The sequence below is a fragment of the Talpa europaea genome (assembly GCF_964194135.1).
Source record: "Talpa europaea genome assembly, chromosome: 4".
Lineage (NCBI taxonomy): Eukaryota > Metazoa > Chordata > Mammalia > Eulipotyphla > Talpidae > Talpa > Talpa europaea.
In genome coordinates, this window is record NC_140070.1 from 71371292 (window position 1) to 71389290 (window position 17999).

Below are 17999 nucleotides of genomic sequence, written 5' to 3' on the forward strand. Positions count from 1 at the left end.
GCTGAGACTTTAACCCCTGCGCCACCAGGGAGGCCGTCATGCTGTTTCTCATGCCTTATGATGTGACTAATCTTTCCTACCACGAAGGACTGTTATGAGAATTAAGTGAGATAATGCATAGACTATAAATGCATGTCCATAGTGTGTGTTATAAATGTGAGTTGCTATGGTCGTCACCTTTCTTATCGCATGGCTGCCCCTGAGGACTTAGGCTTGAAGAGTCCTGTTCTTTCCCCTCGCACCGGGGTCTGCTGAATGGCTGCGTCCGTCCCTTAGGGCATTTCTCAGTCCAGCAGTTACCAGCCGGGGCGCGGGTGGAGCACCCCCGCCTGGCCGGGACTACCGCGGGCCCTGCTCTAAGCTGGGAAGGAGGTGCTAGTGGGAGAAGGTGGGGAGGGATGGAGCGAAAGGGAGAGCTGAGGGAGCGCAGCAAGAAGAGCTGTAAAAATATTCGCAGCAAATAGCAAAACAGAACTTGTGCGGGACGGGGACCCTCCCGGCTCTCTCCGTTTCTCAGACCAGGATCCAATTACTTCACTTCCCAACGCTGACTGCCCGCACTGGCTGCGGGACCCCCACTCCTTGCTGCGGGGACCCCCCCCCCCTTTACTCCGCTCCCCTCCGCATCCTACTCGGGACCCGACCTGTCATTGGCCGACTCAACCCCGGCGGCTGCGGATTGGCGCTCGCCGGCCGGGCCCCGGGGTTTAAAGAGGGGGGCGGGGGCGCGCTGCCCAGCCGCGCTGCTGTCCCGGAGCGCGCCAGTCGCTGGCCCGCGCTGCGCCCGTCGCGCCCTCCGCTCCGGGTTCGCAGCCGCTAGCTGCCTGCTGCCCCCTCGGGCCCTCGTCGGCCCACGGCTCGCGGGCGCGCGAAAGTGAGGACCAGGGCAGGCGCCGTCCAGCCCCCGGTACAAGCAGTTAGTGAGGGGCGAGGCGCGCAGACCCAGGCTGGCCACCATGGTGGCCACGTGCTTGCAGGTGGTGGGCTTCGTCACGAGCTTCGTGGGTTGGATCGGGATCATTGTCACCACGTCCACCAATGACTGGGTGGTGACCTGTGGCTACACCATCCCCACCTGCCGCAAACTGGATGAGCTGGGCTCCAAGGGGCTGTGGGCCGACTGCGTCATGGCCACAGGGTTGTACCACTGCAAGCCCCTGGTGGACATCCTCATCCTTCCAGGTAAGGACCCCTGCCCTGTGAAGGGAGGCTCTTCCATCCTCTGGGGTGGGGGGGAGCATTAGATGATGCTCACGGAAACATTTTGGGGGTTTTAAGATCTTGGGGCACAGTTTTTGACATCTTCAGTACCATCTTGTGGTGGAGGAATCAGGCAACTCCAGATCCCCAGATTTAACCTCTCTAAACCTCAGTTTTCTTATCTGGAATTTGGATGGTAGTGGTGGTCACAGGCCCAGCCACACTGAGAAGTTAATGACCTGAGATAGTGACTCCTGGAAGTAGGAACTCAGCCCTGCGCTCACCTCCCCTGATCAGAAGTGCTTCATTCCCCCATCAGGGCCTTTCCCTCAGACATCTGCTTTCTTGTTAGCGTCCACACAGGACAGAGAGAAACAGAAGTTTCATGGTCTTTGTGGGTCAACGGTGGTGTCCTGGCCTAATTAGGACCCTTCTAGAACCTTCCAGCTCCTCCAGATCCATTTGGGCTGACCTGGGACCTTTCTCCCCTGACCTCTTGCCATGCTGTGGGGCCTGACCTCTGGCCTACCATAACCGCTCACCCCCATCTTCCCTGTCTCAGTACTGCGGGGGTTGGCTGGGGAAGAGCAGGCCCTGCTCTGAGGGCCATGTCAACAAGCTACAACTCCGCTCCCCCCACAGCTGTCTCAGAGTGGGAGGGGAGAATTGACTAGCCTCCATTTTCCCTGGTGCAGGCAGGGTCCCCATTTTATTTGCTGGCAGGTTCAAGAATTTTGGTCAACGCTTTCAATTCCGATTTAAACTTCGAAACAGTTGGGTGATTGGGGAGGTTTTCTCTCAGAATATCCTGACTGTCAGGATTTATCCCTGTCCCTCCCTGTTCTCCTTTGCCTTTTGTCCTGCTAGAAGGTTCTATGCATTTAAAGGTAAAACCTGGTTTCCTAACAAGCAGACGATACAGATGGTTCTGGGGTCCTTGCATCCTTTCTTGGCCCCTCGTGGCCACTGGCACACAGCAGGCGTGTACAGCGTGTTGGGCCTGCTGGCCACTAGCCTTTTCTTCATGTTGAACTTTCAGGATGTGAGAGGCCCTGGGAACCAGGTCCAGGCCCACCTGCAGGTAATGCTGGTGTTGGTAGGCCTGGGTGGGGCTCTGGGAGCTAGTGGTTTTCTTTTAGAAGTTAAAATCAAGCCACCTATCCATCAGGTTTGTTTGGGGGATTAAATGAGATAAAAAGTGTAAGCCTCCTCTCATGTAGTAGATGCTCCATAAAAGGCAACTCTAATTTTTTATTAAAAGCTAGGCATAGTAGTTGTAGGAACCTTTGACTAAAGCATAAAATTACTGTCTGCTTCCTGTCCCTGAAATTAAGTTTGCTGATTGTTCAGTGCCAAGTGGTTTGTTTTCAGAGAACACAGACCATCCGGACAGATGGAGAACATTATAGGGAGAGGCTTGTCATTCCTGCTCCCTCCCTCCCTCCTACTTTGGGTGGGCAAAGGGACAGATCTCAGCCTCCATCTTTTGATTTCCAGATGTGGTCTTGGCACCTAGCATGGAGACAGCCTGTGCCATGAATTCCAGGACCTCGGTCCCACTCTGGTGTCAGTCTGGTTCACCTGCAAGACACAGGGCTTAGGTCTGCAGTCCAAGGTCCTTCCTCATATTTCCTGTAGCTCTGTCCTGGGGTGTCTTCAAGTCAGTAATACTTGATTGGCTAATTATCATTAATTCTGAAAAAACTGAGGTGGGCAGTGGTTAGAGCACGCTTGTGGCTCTGAATTCTGCCTAAGAGACAGTGTTATTAGAGCCTAGTGCTCAAGGCAGGCTGACTGGATTTGGTAAGAGGGTCCTGGTTTTGAGGCTGAAATTGGGTCTCGTTTTGCTCAACCATTACCCCTCTCTCCCTCAGGTCACCAGCGCTCATTCCATCATAGCAAAACAGGGAAGGTAATAAATGCAACTTTATTTTGGAGGAGAGGGTTGTTTTAATGAGAAACGATACATTTAAGTCTATCATATCCTCTCTATATCTTCTCAGATATGCTTTATATAAATATGCACATTTTGTAATCTGTTTCTTTATAAAGTTGTTCCTTGGGATTTTGACAGCAAAAATTTCAAATAGTTTCGCTCCATTCTTATTCTTCAACTCACTTCCTCCCTCATTTGTAATTGTATGTTTACATCATCTGATGTGGGCACTGTTAACTCCCTGAAGACCCAGGCAGGAATCTGCCTTCCAGAAATCCCTGGGGCTGGAGGGATTTTTTTAAAGCAATGACTGAAAGCTTGAAGACTGGGAGAATGCCCAGGGCACTATGGGTAAGGTCAGAGATGGGGCCTGAGTCATAGATTAGTCTAGTAAAGACCGCACACTATTTATATACAATGTGAATTGAAAGCACATGATTAGGAAGATAATTAACTAGCATACCTGCAGATAAAAGCACTGCACTGACAGAGCAGTAACACTAGTATAATAATAACTAATAGCCTGTGCTAAATATTGTTCTAAGCACTTCATGAGTTAACTAATCTCATTGCGTTCTGTTAGAGAGATATCTTACTTTTCCCCCATAGATGAAAATGCCAAGATACAGCAATTTAGTAGTTTACCCAAGGTCACATAGGTCTAGCATCTCTACAGCACACTAGAACCATTACAGAAGACTTGCTGAGAGATATGAGTTCTAATCTGAATTTTTCACAAAGTGAGGTAATACTATAACTGAACTTTTAACCTCGTCATCCTGGATGCTTGGACAAGTGGTTTAAACCAGGGATCCCCATTGAGTTTCTCCAACCTTCAACCTCCTATTATTGGTCACTTTAAAAGTTGACCATGCTGCCGTTGGGGATGTAAAAATGGTCCAGCCACTATGGAAAGCTGGGTGGAGGTTCCTCACAACACTAAAAATGGATCTACCATGTGATCCATTGATTCCACTACTAGGAATCTACCCAAAAGATACAAAAACACTAATTCAAAAGGAAACCAGTGCTCCTGTATTTATTGCAGCATTATTTATAGTGGTTAACATATGGAAACAACCCAATGTCCCCAAACAGATGAACTGATTAAGATGTGGTATATATATATGATGGAATACTATTTAGCAATCAAAAAGATAAACTCATGCCATTTGCAGCAACATAGATGGAGCTGGAAGGGATAATGCTCAGTGAAATAAGCCAGAAGGAAAAAAGACAAATATCAGATGGTGTCACTTATATGTGGAATACAGAGAAACAAACAAAGGGTTAAGAAAAAGACAAAACTTGCAAGCTGACCATAGATCCGAGGCACCCAGCAGGGAAGGGGAGGAGAGAAGGGTCAAAACAGGGAGGGAAAAACACAAGGGACTGTGGTGATGGTCATGGGTGCCATGGTGGTGGGAGAACTATGGGCACTACACCTGAGGGGAGAAATCAAATACTGTCCAAAATGAACACTGTTATAAGGAAATAAATAAATAAACAAACAAACAAACAAATAAATAAATGAATAAATAAATGAAAGGAAAATAAATAAATAAAATTTTAAAAAAAGTTGACAATGAGAAGTGGTCTTGGACAACGTTCAGCACATTCCGGAATGGGGTAAGCGCAGGAAAGCAGATGGTGCTGACTTCCCATGGGTCTGGGGATCCAAGGGGACTCACGGCCGGCCTAACCTGCCCCATCTGCTCTCTCCTTCCAGGCTATGTGCAGGCTTGCCGGGCCCTGATGATCGCGGCCTCAGTCTTGGGTCTGCCGGCCATTCTCCTGTTGCTGACGGTTCTCCCCTGCATCCGAATGGGCCACGAGCCTGGCGTGGCCAAGTACCGGCGGGCCCAGCTGGCGGGGGTTATGCTCATTCTGTTGGGTAAGACAGTGTTCTCTACAGCGCCCCGGCTCTGGGGGAACCTGAGCAATATGTGATCTTATTTGAAAGTCATTTGAAAGGAAGTCAAATTAGTCCACCACAGCATGCGTTATCCCTTTATGTTTCATTGACATTCCACACACAGGGCTCACTCGTGTCTGTGGGGTCACTGAACATGAAAATAAGTTTAAAAACAGAGAAAGGATTTTGAGGATTGAAAATGTCTGAGGAAGCAACCAGAAAAGAGTTACACGGTGACTGTCAGACTTCACAGTGGAATTTCTTTTTGTAACCCCTGTGTCAGGCCCCACAGCAGGTCAGTGGAGTCAGAGTTTCTGGGCAGTATCTTTTGAAATCTTCCCAACTGACTCTTACATGCAGTCAGGACTGAGAACTTCAGTGAAGTATAAAGAAAGACAAAAATGAGATGTTGAGAGCAGTGGCTCCCTAGGCTATGCTTCAAGCTCTTATTCAGTAAGCATTCATTGAGTACCTACTGGTCCTCGTAGGCACAGGGGATAGTGGAGGAAAAGGCAGGCTGCTTTGGGTGGACGTGGGCATCCTGGTAGTGTGGCGTGTGCTCACCTAACAAAGGGGCCCAGGTTGTGCACACGCGTGGGAAGTCATCTGATCCTACGGAGGTTTCCTGGAGCAAAGGACCTTCAAGATGAGTTTCGAGAGTTGAAGAGAACGTGGTCAGGTCACGTGTTGGAGGGAGGCAGAGGAGGCCAAGGCAATGACATGTCCTTGTTCAGTTTTCTGATCATACCCGCACTTAGAGGCTTCATTTTAACAACCTAGGAAGGGGCCTTCTCACTCTGCTCCTTTCGGTGATTTCATTTTCTTTACTCATTTCCTCTATCAGCACATTCTCAATCCTAATAGAAGACACAAATTTTAAGAACTTGCTGCAAAATGCACTGATACATCAGTGAGCAGACACTGGTCTGCTGTGTTACAAATTCTGACCTTCCTTCCATATGAGTCACAGAATATCCACAAGTAAGAGGATACATTAAGAAATAAAACAAGAGGGAAGGAAGCACAATGGACTAAGGTGGTGGAGTGTGGGTGATTTGGTGGTGGGTGCTCTGTGGTGGCGATACCTGATGGGGGATCCTAGTATTTTACCAGTTAAACATAAACAAAACTAAACAAAGCTAAACTAATGGGAAACAGAGATACATATATAAAAGAGTACATATATGTGTGTAATAAAAACCCCTAAAGACAACTGAATTATCCATTTAAATAATAAAGGTTATTAAAAAATAGCAGCCAGTTGTAAGAAATTTCCTAGTTGATTTAAACAAAGTCTTTATTTTTAAAGTGGGTTGATGGCTGCAGACAGAGTTTTAGAGAGGAAAGTGAGGTGGGCCAGGTCATGGCTGTGATTCTAGTCCCTGTTTGCTGCTTGGAGTGAACTGATGGGAGGGGACATCGAATGATGTGACCCCATCCTCCCAGGAGGGTTGCACTTTCTGGCCACTTGCCATTCAGATGGGACCCGGGTACCACTCCTTGCCCTCTCACAGCCTTGTATTTCCAGTGTTTTCTGCCATCCCTTTGCTGGCTCCTGTTCTGGCCTTATTTCTCAGCGGGTCGTTTGCCTCTGGGCTGGACATTGTTTTGACTGGAACAAGCTAGCTCTGGACATGTAAAGCTCATTGTTTCAAATGGGGCAGCTGCTGGTCTCCTCTAGGTCTCTCTACTGAGCCCTGAGTGCCTAGTTTCCCCTGTTAACAGTGGGTGTGGGGAGCTAGAGTGAGTCAAGGTTCCCTTTGTGCTGGTCTGGGTTGGTTTCTGTCGCTCTCCTGGGAGAAGCCAGTGCTGGGCTTGTGCTGGGTGATGGGTCACCGGCTGGTGAGGTGGATGCTGACCAAAGGGACCAGGCGGCATTGGGGGCCTGGGAGGTGTCACAGCTAATCCTGCTGTGGGCACTGTGAGCACTCTTGACTAAAGTCAGTTCTTCCTGACCCTGAAAATCTTTATTTTTCTGAAATCTTAAGAAAATGATGTCTGTCGTACAAGAGCTTTATCTTCTGAGCAGTCCAAGTTTAATGGTGTGAAGATTTGGTTCCTGCTGTGGGGGAAGGAAAGGAAACCTGGTGCTGCTACTTCTTAAGCCAGATGAGTAGCTCAAGGAGCTGCAGGCTGCTCAGAGCTGAGGCAAGTTTAATCTTGTGGCTTTTTCAGGCAGGAAGTACCTATGCCCTGAGTTGCTTTATCTTATCATTTCGAGTCAGACCAACAGCACCGAATCTCAGATCTATTCCTTCTAGCTGTGTGAACTGGGGCAGTTATTTAATGTTTCTGTGCCTTTCTAAAATGGGGACAATAGCTCCTGCTTCTGAGATTGGTTAGAATAGTAAAATGATGCACTCAACTCAACTCACTATCACGGTCTCCCGCACACAGTAGGTGCTCAACAAATGTTTGCTCTTATTAGTGCTGTTGTTGGCCAGAGGAAACAGAGAGCTAACCCAGACGGCTGTAGGTATTTTTCCCATCATGACTAAAGCCTACAGGTCATCGCCATGCATGGAGCTGGGGCGACTGTGGGCCGTGCCTGGAAACACCAGCTCGCATCCTGGTCTAACGGAAACACTTCCTTTGTTTGCTTTGTGGACACCAGAGTGTACAGATCAGTTGTTCATTTTTGCTCATTCCATTTTTAAAAAGCCACAGTAAGCTACCCAACAAATCCTGAAGCTTAGTTCTGATTCAGTCTAATTCTCACCTTAGCTTCAAGGTAGTGCTTTATTTGGGTAGTTCTTGGGGAGACGCGGCAAAGAACAGAGGGAAAGAAAATACACTTTCTTCCTAAGTAAAAAAAATTGGCTCTTAAAAAAGTTTTTCATGAAAAAAGATAATGATGTGTGTGTGGAATTGAAATAAAAGGAAAAAAAATTGAAAGCAGGCCAGGAAAATAATGCTCTTAAATATTCCATTGACTTGATGATTGTTGTGAATATTAGAACTACACAGACATCGCTGGTGTAAGGGAGTATGTCCTCTGGCTGCTGTGTTTCCTTAGGTCAGTATTTTAGATAACAACAAATAAAAAAAAGAAAAACTTGTTTTTAGTTTCAAATTATAAGAAAACAATTAAATATGACTCCAACCAACAGCTTGTTCGAAATCTTATTATTTGCTGCCTTGAGTTAACTAACTTCTTTGAGAAAAGCTTAAGCTAATTGTTATTTAGATCCTGTGTAATAATAACATCCCGTGAGAAGACAGTATTCATGGCATTGCAAAATGTTAAACAGGAATTTTTTTTTGAACTTTTTATTATGGAAAATTTCAAACAGACACAAAAGCAGAAAGAATGAACTCCCTAAGCCTGAACTCATTCTCATTAATAATCAACTCCTGGCCAATATGCTTCCTTTCTTCCTGTCTGATTTTTTGGGGAACAGTTTTCCAGATCTAATATCTCCAAGATTTCTTCTGTTATCACTAATACATCAGAGAAATTTAGGTGATTTTAGGGAAAATGTTGCTTTGTGCTGGAAGTGATGATTTTAAAAGTCCTTTCAGTGCTTAGTACTGAGTGACAGGCTGAAAGCAGACAGTTTTCATTGGAGGAAGGAAGAAATAGCCGGGTCTGGTGCTCTTTTGTCTTTCTCTGCCACTTTGTCTTTAACTTGTTACCGCCAGAGTCAAACACCTCTGGACGAATTTTATTCAACTTCATCATATGAATTTATTTCCATCCATTGCCATGTATCATTTAATCCCCAAAGAGATTAAAAGCTACACCCACATTTTCTACCTCTAAGATTGCCTTTCCAAATATTTTCTGTGTTTGGCTATATCAAGATCATTGTTAACTTTTAATAAGGGTGTATTTTATCATCTGAAGAGTATGTTGTAAGATATTATTTAAAACTGAACAAAAGAGGCAGTCACTTTTATTCTCTGAAGAGCTAAAATTCTATTTGTGAGAGAGTCAACTGAGTCCAGATTAATCTACACAGTGAAGCTTGCTTCTCCCTTTCCTGCCTTCTCTTTTCTTACCCCACCCCAACAGCATGCAGTTAAGTATTGCATCTTCTCAAAGTAGAAGAGGGGCAACAGACTGAAAACTGTGAGGATTGCTACTTCCCTTTGTTATTTAGAAACTTAATTTCAAAATTAATTCTGATGACATAACAAGAAAAGTAATGAAAATTCTCTTTATCTTCTGATGTCCTTGCAGATAACTGTGATATGTTTTTTGAAAAGCATATTCCTTCCCTCAAATAATAGAGAGAACCATCACAAACTCTTTTGTGTGTGACTGCAAATAGAAATAAATCTAGTAAGCCTTTTATGTCCTTAGGGAAGCCAAAAATTATTGCCGGTTCTAGTCATATTTCACATTTTTTAGTCAAGAAATAGTTTACCTTGCATTTATTTAACTTTAAGGAAAACATATCTCCTTTTCTCTTAAAACCCTTGCGGAAATGGAGTAAAACCTCCTTTTGTAGTTTTAAACATTGTCCTTGTGAGTTCAATCCAAGGTCGCTGAGTCCAGGGGGCCTCTCATTTCCCTTCACGTTGTGCTGGTCTGTCATCTTCTAGTGGTTTTGATGGGCTTCATCTTTGAGAACCACAGGAATTCCACCCAGATTTCATTTATCTACTAGGAAATAAAGAGCCTGCTGGTGCTCATTTGTCTTGTTTTGCATGGGTTATAAAAGAAGGAAATCTTTAATGAGGTAAATCACCAGCTTGTAACGTGAAGTGTGCTAAAGTCACATTAAGGTTTTATGCTTTTATGTTTTATGCTTTTAGAAGTCAGTTTTGGTGTGTGCGAAATGGAAAACACACTTAAAATAAGACCACTTCCCATCCATTCATCTGTCTGTCTTTCATCCTTCTACCTATTCACTCATTCAGTCCTATATGTTTATTATTTAAATATTTTTCTAATTTTCCCCTTTCCAGTGAATTATATTGGAACAAAATCTAACCAAACCCCTAAAACAGTCAAAGTCAAGCCTGATGGTTATTTTTGGAATACTGAGTTTGATTTTTCTCCTGTGTGAAGATCATCTTGTTTTTTTACTCTAATACTTAGGCAACAGGGACGAATTAAATGAAATTAAAGGCAATTTCTCATTTTATTCCATAAAACTTAGACCAAATCTGAAAGTTAAGTTGGGTTTACATGAAATATGGAGTCTACTTTTGTGTGTATCATGTGTTTCAAGAAAACATAAAACTTAATGCGTATGTTGGAGAACAATTGTATTTCTTCTCTGTGGAGAGAAAGATAAATTAGAAAATCACTCAGTATAAATAGAAATCAGAAAAAGCTTGCTGAGTCGAAAGTGACAAGGATACCCCACAAGGATACACCACACTGACTTTACAATGTCCTGTCTGGAATTTGTTAAAGAAATTATGGCCAATGATTGAAGACGTCATTTAAAAAAATCTGTCAAATTTAAGATGCCATTTCAAGTAAAACTTTAACTAAAATTTCTGACCTGCTTGTAGTGGTGAGAAATCAGATGACATCAGTGAAAGTTATGGTGTTACTTTATTTAAAGCTGTGTTATTCACTACAATATCCACATGTGGCCATTTAAATATAAACTAGTTAAAATTCAAAACTCAGCTTTTAGGTGTCACTGGCTTCATGAGAAAGAATCAATAATCCCTGTACCTTGTATCTACCTTATTTGACAATACTGTTCTACAATTCAAAAAATTTTAAGCTTTAACATTCTTTCCTGTCCTTGTTTTGTTATTTGAGTTAAGAGGAGGGGAAGAGCTAATGATATAGAAACTATTTCTTGCCTTATTTATTAAAATCAAAACCAAATCTGAAAGCTAGATTGGTGGGTACAAGAAGATCAACTTCTACCATTGTACCCATCATGACAAATGTCATCACTATAAAATCCTTGAACGTTTAAATCCTTTTATACTAAGAATTCTTCACCTGTGTGTCGAGCTTTTGTATAACACAAACTCTTAGCTGATACTCCACTTGTGTTTAGCAAGAGTCACTACAAGTAAGAGCATTTTTATAGCTTCTTCAGGTCTTTGTAATATGAATTAACCTAATTGAAAAAAATGGAGTGGAAAATTGAAGTGGGAACCATCTTGTCTCTCATTTCCGTATAGCTTAGTCATTCAATTATGCAATTAGTAGATTTTGAGCACATACCATGTGCTTTGTACTGAGCTAAACAATTATTTTACAAAAAAGTAAGACATGGACCCTGCCTTCAAGGAACGTAGAACTTGGAATGTGAAGTGAACATACATGGAGATAATTATAATCAGGTAAGTTGTAATAAAATTATAACTAGGTCAAGATGTATAAGCAAATACAAAAATAGTCTTTGGAGTTTAAATGTATTTCCAGGTTTTTACACTGGAGTTCTTTTTGACACTTGTTGAAAAAATAAGGACTTTGCAATTTGATGCAAGCTTTTGATAATCTTACTCAGTAGATGCAAACCTTTGGGTTCAGATTGCCGAGGGAGCAGAGCTGTGTGTGTTGAGTTTTTGGAATTGGTTGGAAAGGAGAGAAGGGAGAGAAGCCAGACAGTAGAGAGGGGAGATGCCTGCCTTCTTCCCTTGGAGTGGGGCGGACGCGCCCAGTCACAGCCCTCTTCCTGTCTCCCCAGCTCTCTGTGCCATCGTCGCCACCATCTGGTTCCCTGTGTGTGCCCACCGTGAGACCACCATCGTGAGCTTTGGCTACTCCCTGTACGCAGGCTGGATTGGTGCAGTGCTGTGCCTCGTGGGTGGCTGTGTCATCGTCTGCTGTTCCGGAGATGCCCAGGCATTTGGGGAAAACCGTTTCTACTATTCTTCGGGCTCCAGCTCCCCTACTCATGCCAAGAGTGCCCACGTATAAGAGAGCTGCCAGCCTGCCCACGGAGGTGCTGTAGATGCTGGGTCCTGGGCCCTAGGTTTGCTTGCACAGGGGGGAAGCCCACTCACTCCTCAGCCGGGCTCCAAAGCCAGAGGTTCAGTAAGGCATCCTGCCTGGCGTTCTGTAGTCTTAACACCCTCTTCCCTCTTATTGCCTTAAAAGAAATCTTTAGGTGAGATAATGCCCACACATTTTTCTCATGGTTTGTCCACTATTAGCTCTGTCCTTGGGCATTCCCTTCATTACTCATTAAAATACGTACATATATGTATGTATGTGTTTCCTTTCTCTTTAAATTTTAAATATCTTGCAAGCATTGCTGAGCTGGGTGTGGGGGAGAGAATAAAAGACACTTTGAAACTGTTACAGATGACAATGGGAGCCTCATAAAGATGCTTCTCTGTTCCTCCCTCCTCTTCAGCTCCAAGGTCATTAGTTATAAGCAATAGAAAAAGATAGAATTGGGGTGGGGTGGGTGAGGGCTGGGAATCCCTCTCTGGGAAAGTTTCCCTTTTGTAAGTTGAGGGCATGGGGTGGGGATATTTTTTAGTTTGTGATTTTACATTTTCTGTACATACTTTTTGTCAAGATTGATCATCTTTATAACCACGGTTTTCCTGAAATTCTCAATTCATCAGTATGAAGGAAATGAACCAAATAGGCTTTAATTATATGATAAATAACAGTACAAGTGAGTATAACTCTAACCTACACTCCACAGAACATTCTTGATTTCCAGATGTAGTTCTTAATCCGAGTTGCACATAACTTCAATTTAACATGTTTCAAAGCGTTCCTTCTCTCTCAATTTTCATTCTGTTAGGCATCTTGAAGTGCTATTGCTTAACACAAATTGTACTGTTACATTTGGCTTTACGGGTGTAAACACTGATAATGTATCAGTATCTGAGACCCCAAACTCTCCAAACACTGATGGTGCATTTTGTTCTTTAAGTGAAATCTGTGCAATAAAATAACAGACTGTCAGCAAAACTGGCCTTTAATATTCTGTTGGATCCTGAGGTGTCATCTATTGATTTTTAAAAATTTTGCTAATCTGTACTAGTAATTTATAGGGAAACTGATCTGTTACTCATGAACAGGTCATTCTGCACTACTCTGAATTATTAAAAAGTTATATTCTATTCACTATGTCGTGGTGGTGATGTGTGGTCATAAAAGTATAACCTAGATGCTCTGTAGGTTTTTTAGGCTGAATGACATGATAACATGCTGATGTCATAGATGAATGGTTAGCCATCCGAAACCAATTGTGAAATTAAACTCTTTTGTCTACTTTGAACTTTTAGTAAAGGAATTGGTGAAGTATAGAAGTATAGAACACATCCATTTTATTGGATCTTAAAGTAGTAACATCTGAATGAATTTTATTCTAACATGTATGTAGATGTTTGGAAATTTTGGAAAAGACACTTTGAGTTGATTTTTGTTTGTTTTCTATTCTAGAAATTGTCAAGTTAGAGTCTGCTCTAAAAAAAAGACTATAATCTATTTTGTCAGAATTTTTCCAAAAATACTAATTTCATTAGTTGCTAGTATAATCATTGCCAAACATTTCCTCTTTGGAAAGATCCATTTGGGCTAGTCATTGTTAGAGATATTTGTGTACATTAGGAGATTATAACCTAGTGGAAACTATTTCTAAATTGCTTACACAAGAAGAGACAATCTTTATGTTGACCAAGATGTTTTCTTAGTTATGATACAGTTTCTGTAAGGACACAGGTCATGTGATTGCATTAGAGCACCCTCCCTAACTCATCAAAACTCGTAACCATTGTGTACATGGGCAGAGCAAAAGGCATGGGGGAGGGGGAACAAGTAAAGCTTTAGGTCCCCATGAATCAAGTGTCAAGTTGTTCTCTTCTGTCTTAGGGATGTATGTGCCCACTTGCCCTCCTCCTTTCTTGTTGCTGCTGCTTCCTTCCTCATGTGATGGGGGCATGCTACCTGACCCCCACTTTTCCCTGTAGCAGCAGAGACAGCCCAGGTTTTTCCTGGCCGGTTATTGTCCATGTAATTGGAACTTTCATCTTGTAGCTCATAACTCCGTTGTTAGGTTTTATCATCAATTTGATAGGGGGAGGAAAGGGTTGCTGTCCCACTAGAACAGTACTGTTAGGTAAAAATATAATAAGATCCATACATGCAGTTAAAAATTTTGAGGAGCCACATTAAAAAAGCTAAAAATAAACAAATGAAATTATTTTTTTTTTTGCCATTCAAAACGTAATTTTATTTTGTCAATGCCAGACAGATCAGGTGACACATAAGCATAACCTTACTCAAATGTCTCAGACAATTTTTTTTTAAAGATTTATTTATTTATTTATATAAGCACTGGGTCCAGTCAGAAGCGCGGAAGGGTGAGAGAATTCACCAGAGCCAGAGCGGGGAACAGAACAGGCAGACTGACGAAATACACTGCTGAGGGGAGCAGCGGGAGCGGCAGGAGAGGTTCGCGCGCCATGTGGGACCCTTGCCGGAGGCTGGGGATCGAACCGGCGCTGCAGAGGCTGTGGGCAGCTTCGCAGCCCAGTGCTCAACCGCTGCTCCACCAGGGGAGGCCCTCAGACAATTTTTATAAAAGAGCAAATCTAACTGAAAAAAAAGAGCTTTTACTCAGAATTCTTTTTTTTTTCCAATGCCCAGTCAACAAATGAAATTTATTTTAATATATTCTCTTTAATCCAGTTCATCTGAAATATAGTTGTCCCTCTGTACCTCAAGGGGTTCATTCCAGGACCTCCGCAGACACCAAAACTCAAGGATGCTCAATCCCTGACATACTGTGCTCCAAATTGCACAGTATTTGTACGTAACCTACGCACATCCTGTATGCTTTAAATCATCTCTAGGTTACTTAGATACCTAATACAATGTAAATGCTATGTAAATACTCCCTATATCTTAGAAATAATGAAAAGTAAAAATCTGTGCATGTCCAGTACAGCTGCAACCATGGCAGGTCTGTTACTACACAGTATGTATTTTCAGTCCTTGGTTGGTTGAATTCATGGATGCGGAATTGGAAGACACGGGAGGTTGACTGTATCATTATCTCAATAGGTAATCAATTACTAATATTTTATGTCTTTCCTTTTTATTAAGTCTTTGGATTCCAGTGTGCATTTTACACCTGTATGTAACTCAATTTGTACAAGCCACATTTCAGGGACTCACTGGCTAAGTAGGGTAAATGGCCACTGGATTGGAAACAGCTATAGGGAAACAGGTTCTGCCTCAGTAACCATAAGAGGGACTCAGTCTGATGATTTTATTTGCTTTCATTAGTGCTCCATTACAACTTGGTAATCAGAGTGATAATAATTGTCACCTGGGGGAACACAATGACCGCCCCCACCACCCAATCACAGGTAAAATGACAGATGCAAAGTGCTCTGCTTTAATAATAGAGAAAGAAGTCATGCTCTTGAGACCAGTTTGTGCCAGGAACTTCACACGTTTCATCCTCTCCAAATCCCCCATTGTATACAGGAGGAAAATGAGCTGTAGAGAGCTTGGAGTCTTTGCTAAGATAAGCTAGTCACTGCATAGCACGAATGTTGAATCTAAGTAGAACTCCAACATTCTTGATATCAAATACAGAATCACTGCTATGTCAGGTAAAATGCAGATTCACTCTTTCACTCCCAGAGACAGACTCAGTGCCTAGGAACCAGCACCCCCAAATCTGTTTTTTCATTATGAACCCCTCCGTGATTCTGACGAAGTGGTCCCCTGTCACACTTTGGGAAACAGGAAGGCTGTCTTATGCTTTTCTGCGGCTCAGCAGCTCTGCCTCACTCCTCCATGGCGCTCAGGGGAGAGGCGACTTAGAGTTAGTGACATCAAATTTTCCTTCCACTCTCGGGTGTGTTCTGAAGAGATCACCTCCCATGGCCCTTTGATTTGAAATGAACCAGTTCAGCTCGTGCTTTCCAAGAATTTGATAGAAACCAAAGTAGAGAAAGCATTTTCAAGGAAATTTCTGAATCTAGAGATGCTACTTACAGTGACAGCAGCCACAACAGCAACAACAACAACAACAACAGAGAGAGAGCGAGAGAGAGAGAAATTGTGTAAAGAATACAAGTTATATATTTGTACTGAATGGGTGGTTTGGGATAACAACAGAACAAGGTTTGGTTGTATTTTGCCCTGTTTTTTTTTTCTTTTCAAATTTCAAATCTGCCCGTCACTGTTTCTCTATACAATGTACACAATGTGAAGTGCAACATCTTAAATGTTTGGCAGGACATTCATGCTCATGACATCACATGCTGGAGGACAGGGAGGCCACTGTGGGGCTGGCCCCCGGGAGAGGCAGCATCAGTGCTGCCATTGAGATGTCCCCACAAAAGAGTGTGTGACAGCCAGATGTGCAGCTTAATGGAGACTGACCCAGGATTGTGGGGGGAACGCTGGCACATGCTGCTTATGGCTTGAATAGCAGCTCTTGAGGAATCTATATTTCTCTACCTCACGCAGAATCTCAGAGTTGGGCTTTGTGGCCCCAAGGCAGGGGGAGGGAGTGGAGACGGAGGGACTTGTCACTGCGCCCTGCCCCACTGTTGAAATGAAAAATGTGGAAATCTTAAGCATTTCCAGAGGACTTTGGAAGGTAAGAATAACTTACACAATCCTTGAATTCTCCCCTCAGGGGTAGTCCCCATTTATCTCCCACCACCACATCATCCTTGCACCATCACCATACTCTCTGTGCTCATCCCGCCCCTGTTTTGATATGCACAATGATGAACAAAAATGAACAATGGTGTAAGAAAATACAGTTGTTTTTTTTTTAAAAAAAGCTTATGCTTTACATCAAAGTCACCGTCCAAATAGCAGTGAGCACATATTTATCACAATCTGGGGCTTTTAAAAATTAAAATGGTTATTTCTCTTAGGTTGAATCACAGACAGTCATGCTCTGTGGGTCCAGATCACCTGGGACTCTTGTTAAAATGCAAATTCTCATTCAGCAGATCAGGGCTGGAGTATGAGATTCTGTAATCTAATAAACTCTCAGGGAATACTGATGCAATTAGTTTACACTCATAGCTTGAGCAATAGATACTCACAGCAAACTAATGCTGTATGAAAATATAAATAAAGAAAATAAAAAATTACCCATCATTTCATCATTAGAGCAATTTCTTTGTGTATATCCTTGGTCATTATTTTATTTTTAAACAAATACCTCTAACATAATTTGCATATAGTTTTGCAATCTACTTAAAAAAGTGAACATTTTCTTAGATTATTAAATATTTTTCTAAAACAAGATTTTAAATGTCTGTATAATTTTCCATTGTTTGAAGGTATCGTAATTTACTTGGGAATTTCCAAGCATATCTTGGTTCTCTTGATTCCATTCTAATTTCTTTAATTTCACCATGAATATTTTTATAGGTAAATCTATTTTTTTAAAGATTTATTTATTTATTTATACAAGAACTGGGGTACAGGCCAGATTCGCGGGAGGGTGAGAGGATTCACCAGAGACAGAGCAGGGAACGGAACAGGCAGACTGATGAAATAAACTGTTGAGGGGAGCAGCGGGCGCGATAGGAGAGGTCTGCTCGCCATGTGGTACCCTTGCTGGCTGGCCGGAATCAAACCTGCACTGCAGGGGCTGCAGACAGCTTCATGGTGCTGCGCTCAACCGCCTGCGCCACCAGGGGAGGCCCTTATAGGTAAATCTTTGCACATACACATGAAGATTACTTTAGGATAAATTCCTAGAAGGGAATTGCTGGATCACATATTCCAGAGAGGGCTTTAGAAATAGTTTATTCATTTATTTTTTGGTTAGGGTGGTGCCAAGCTTCTCCCAGCTCCTATAACAGAATTCAGAATATCAATTTAGTGTTTTGTTTTTTTTTTTTAAATATTTGGCTATTTAAAATTTCAGTTATCTTTATATGGAACTATATAAGAAAATATTTGTATATGAACATGTGAAAAAGGAGACACTGGGTGTCTGGAACTCAGGATGCCCTGCAGTACAGTTCTGCCCAAGTTGACTCTGGTACAGAAGAGTCCAGAGAGGAGTGTTTATC

General features: G+C 42.8%; 1 protein-coding gene across 1 annotated transcript; it reads left to right on the forward strand.

The window, feature by feature from the left end:
- Positions 1-956: 956 nt before the first annotated feature.
- Positions 957-11895, forward strand: CLDN11 (claudin 11; the record flags this gene model as incomplete). The annotated part of the gene is made up of 3 exons (XM_084230967.1): positions 957-1182; positions 4866-5030; positions 11663-11895. The coding sequence occupies 3 exons, from the start codon at positions 957-959 to the stop codon at positions 11893-11895; spliced, it is 624 nt and encodes a 207-aa protein (XP_084087093.1).
- Between the last annotated feature and the right edge of the window lie 6104 nt (positions 11896-17999).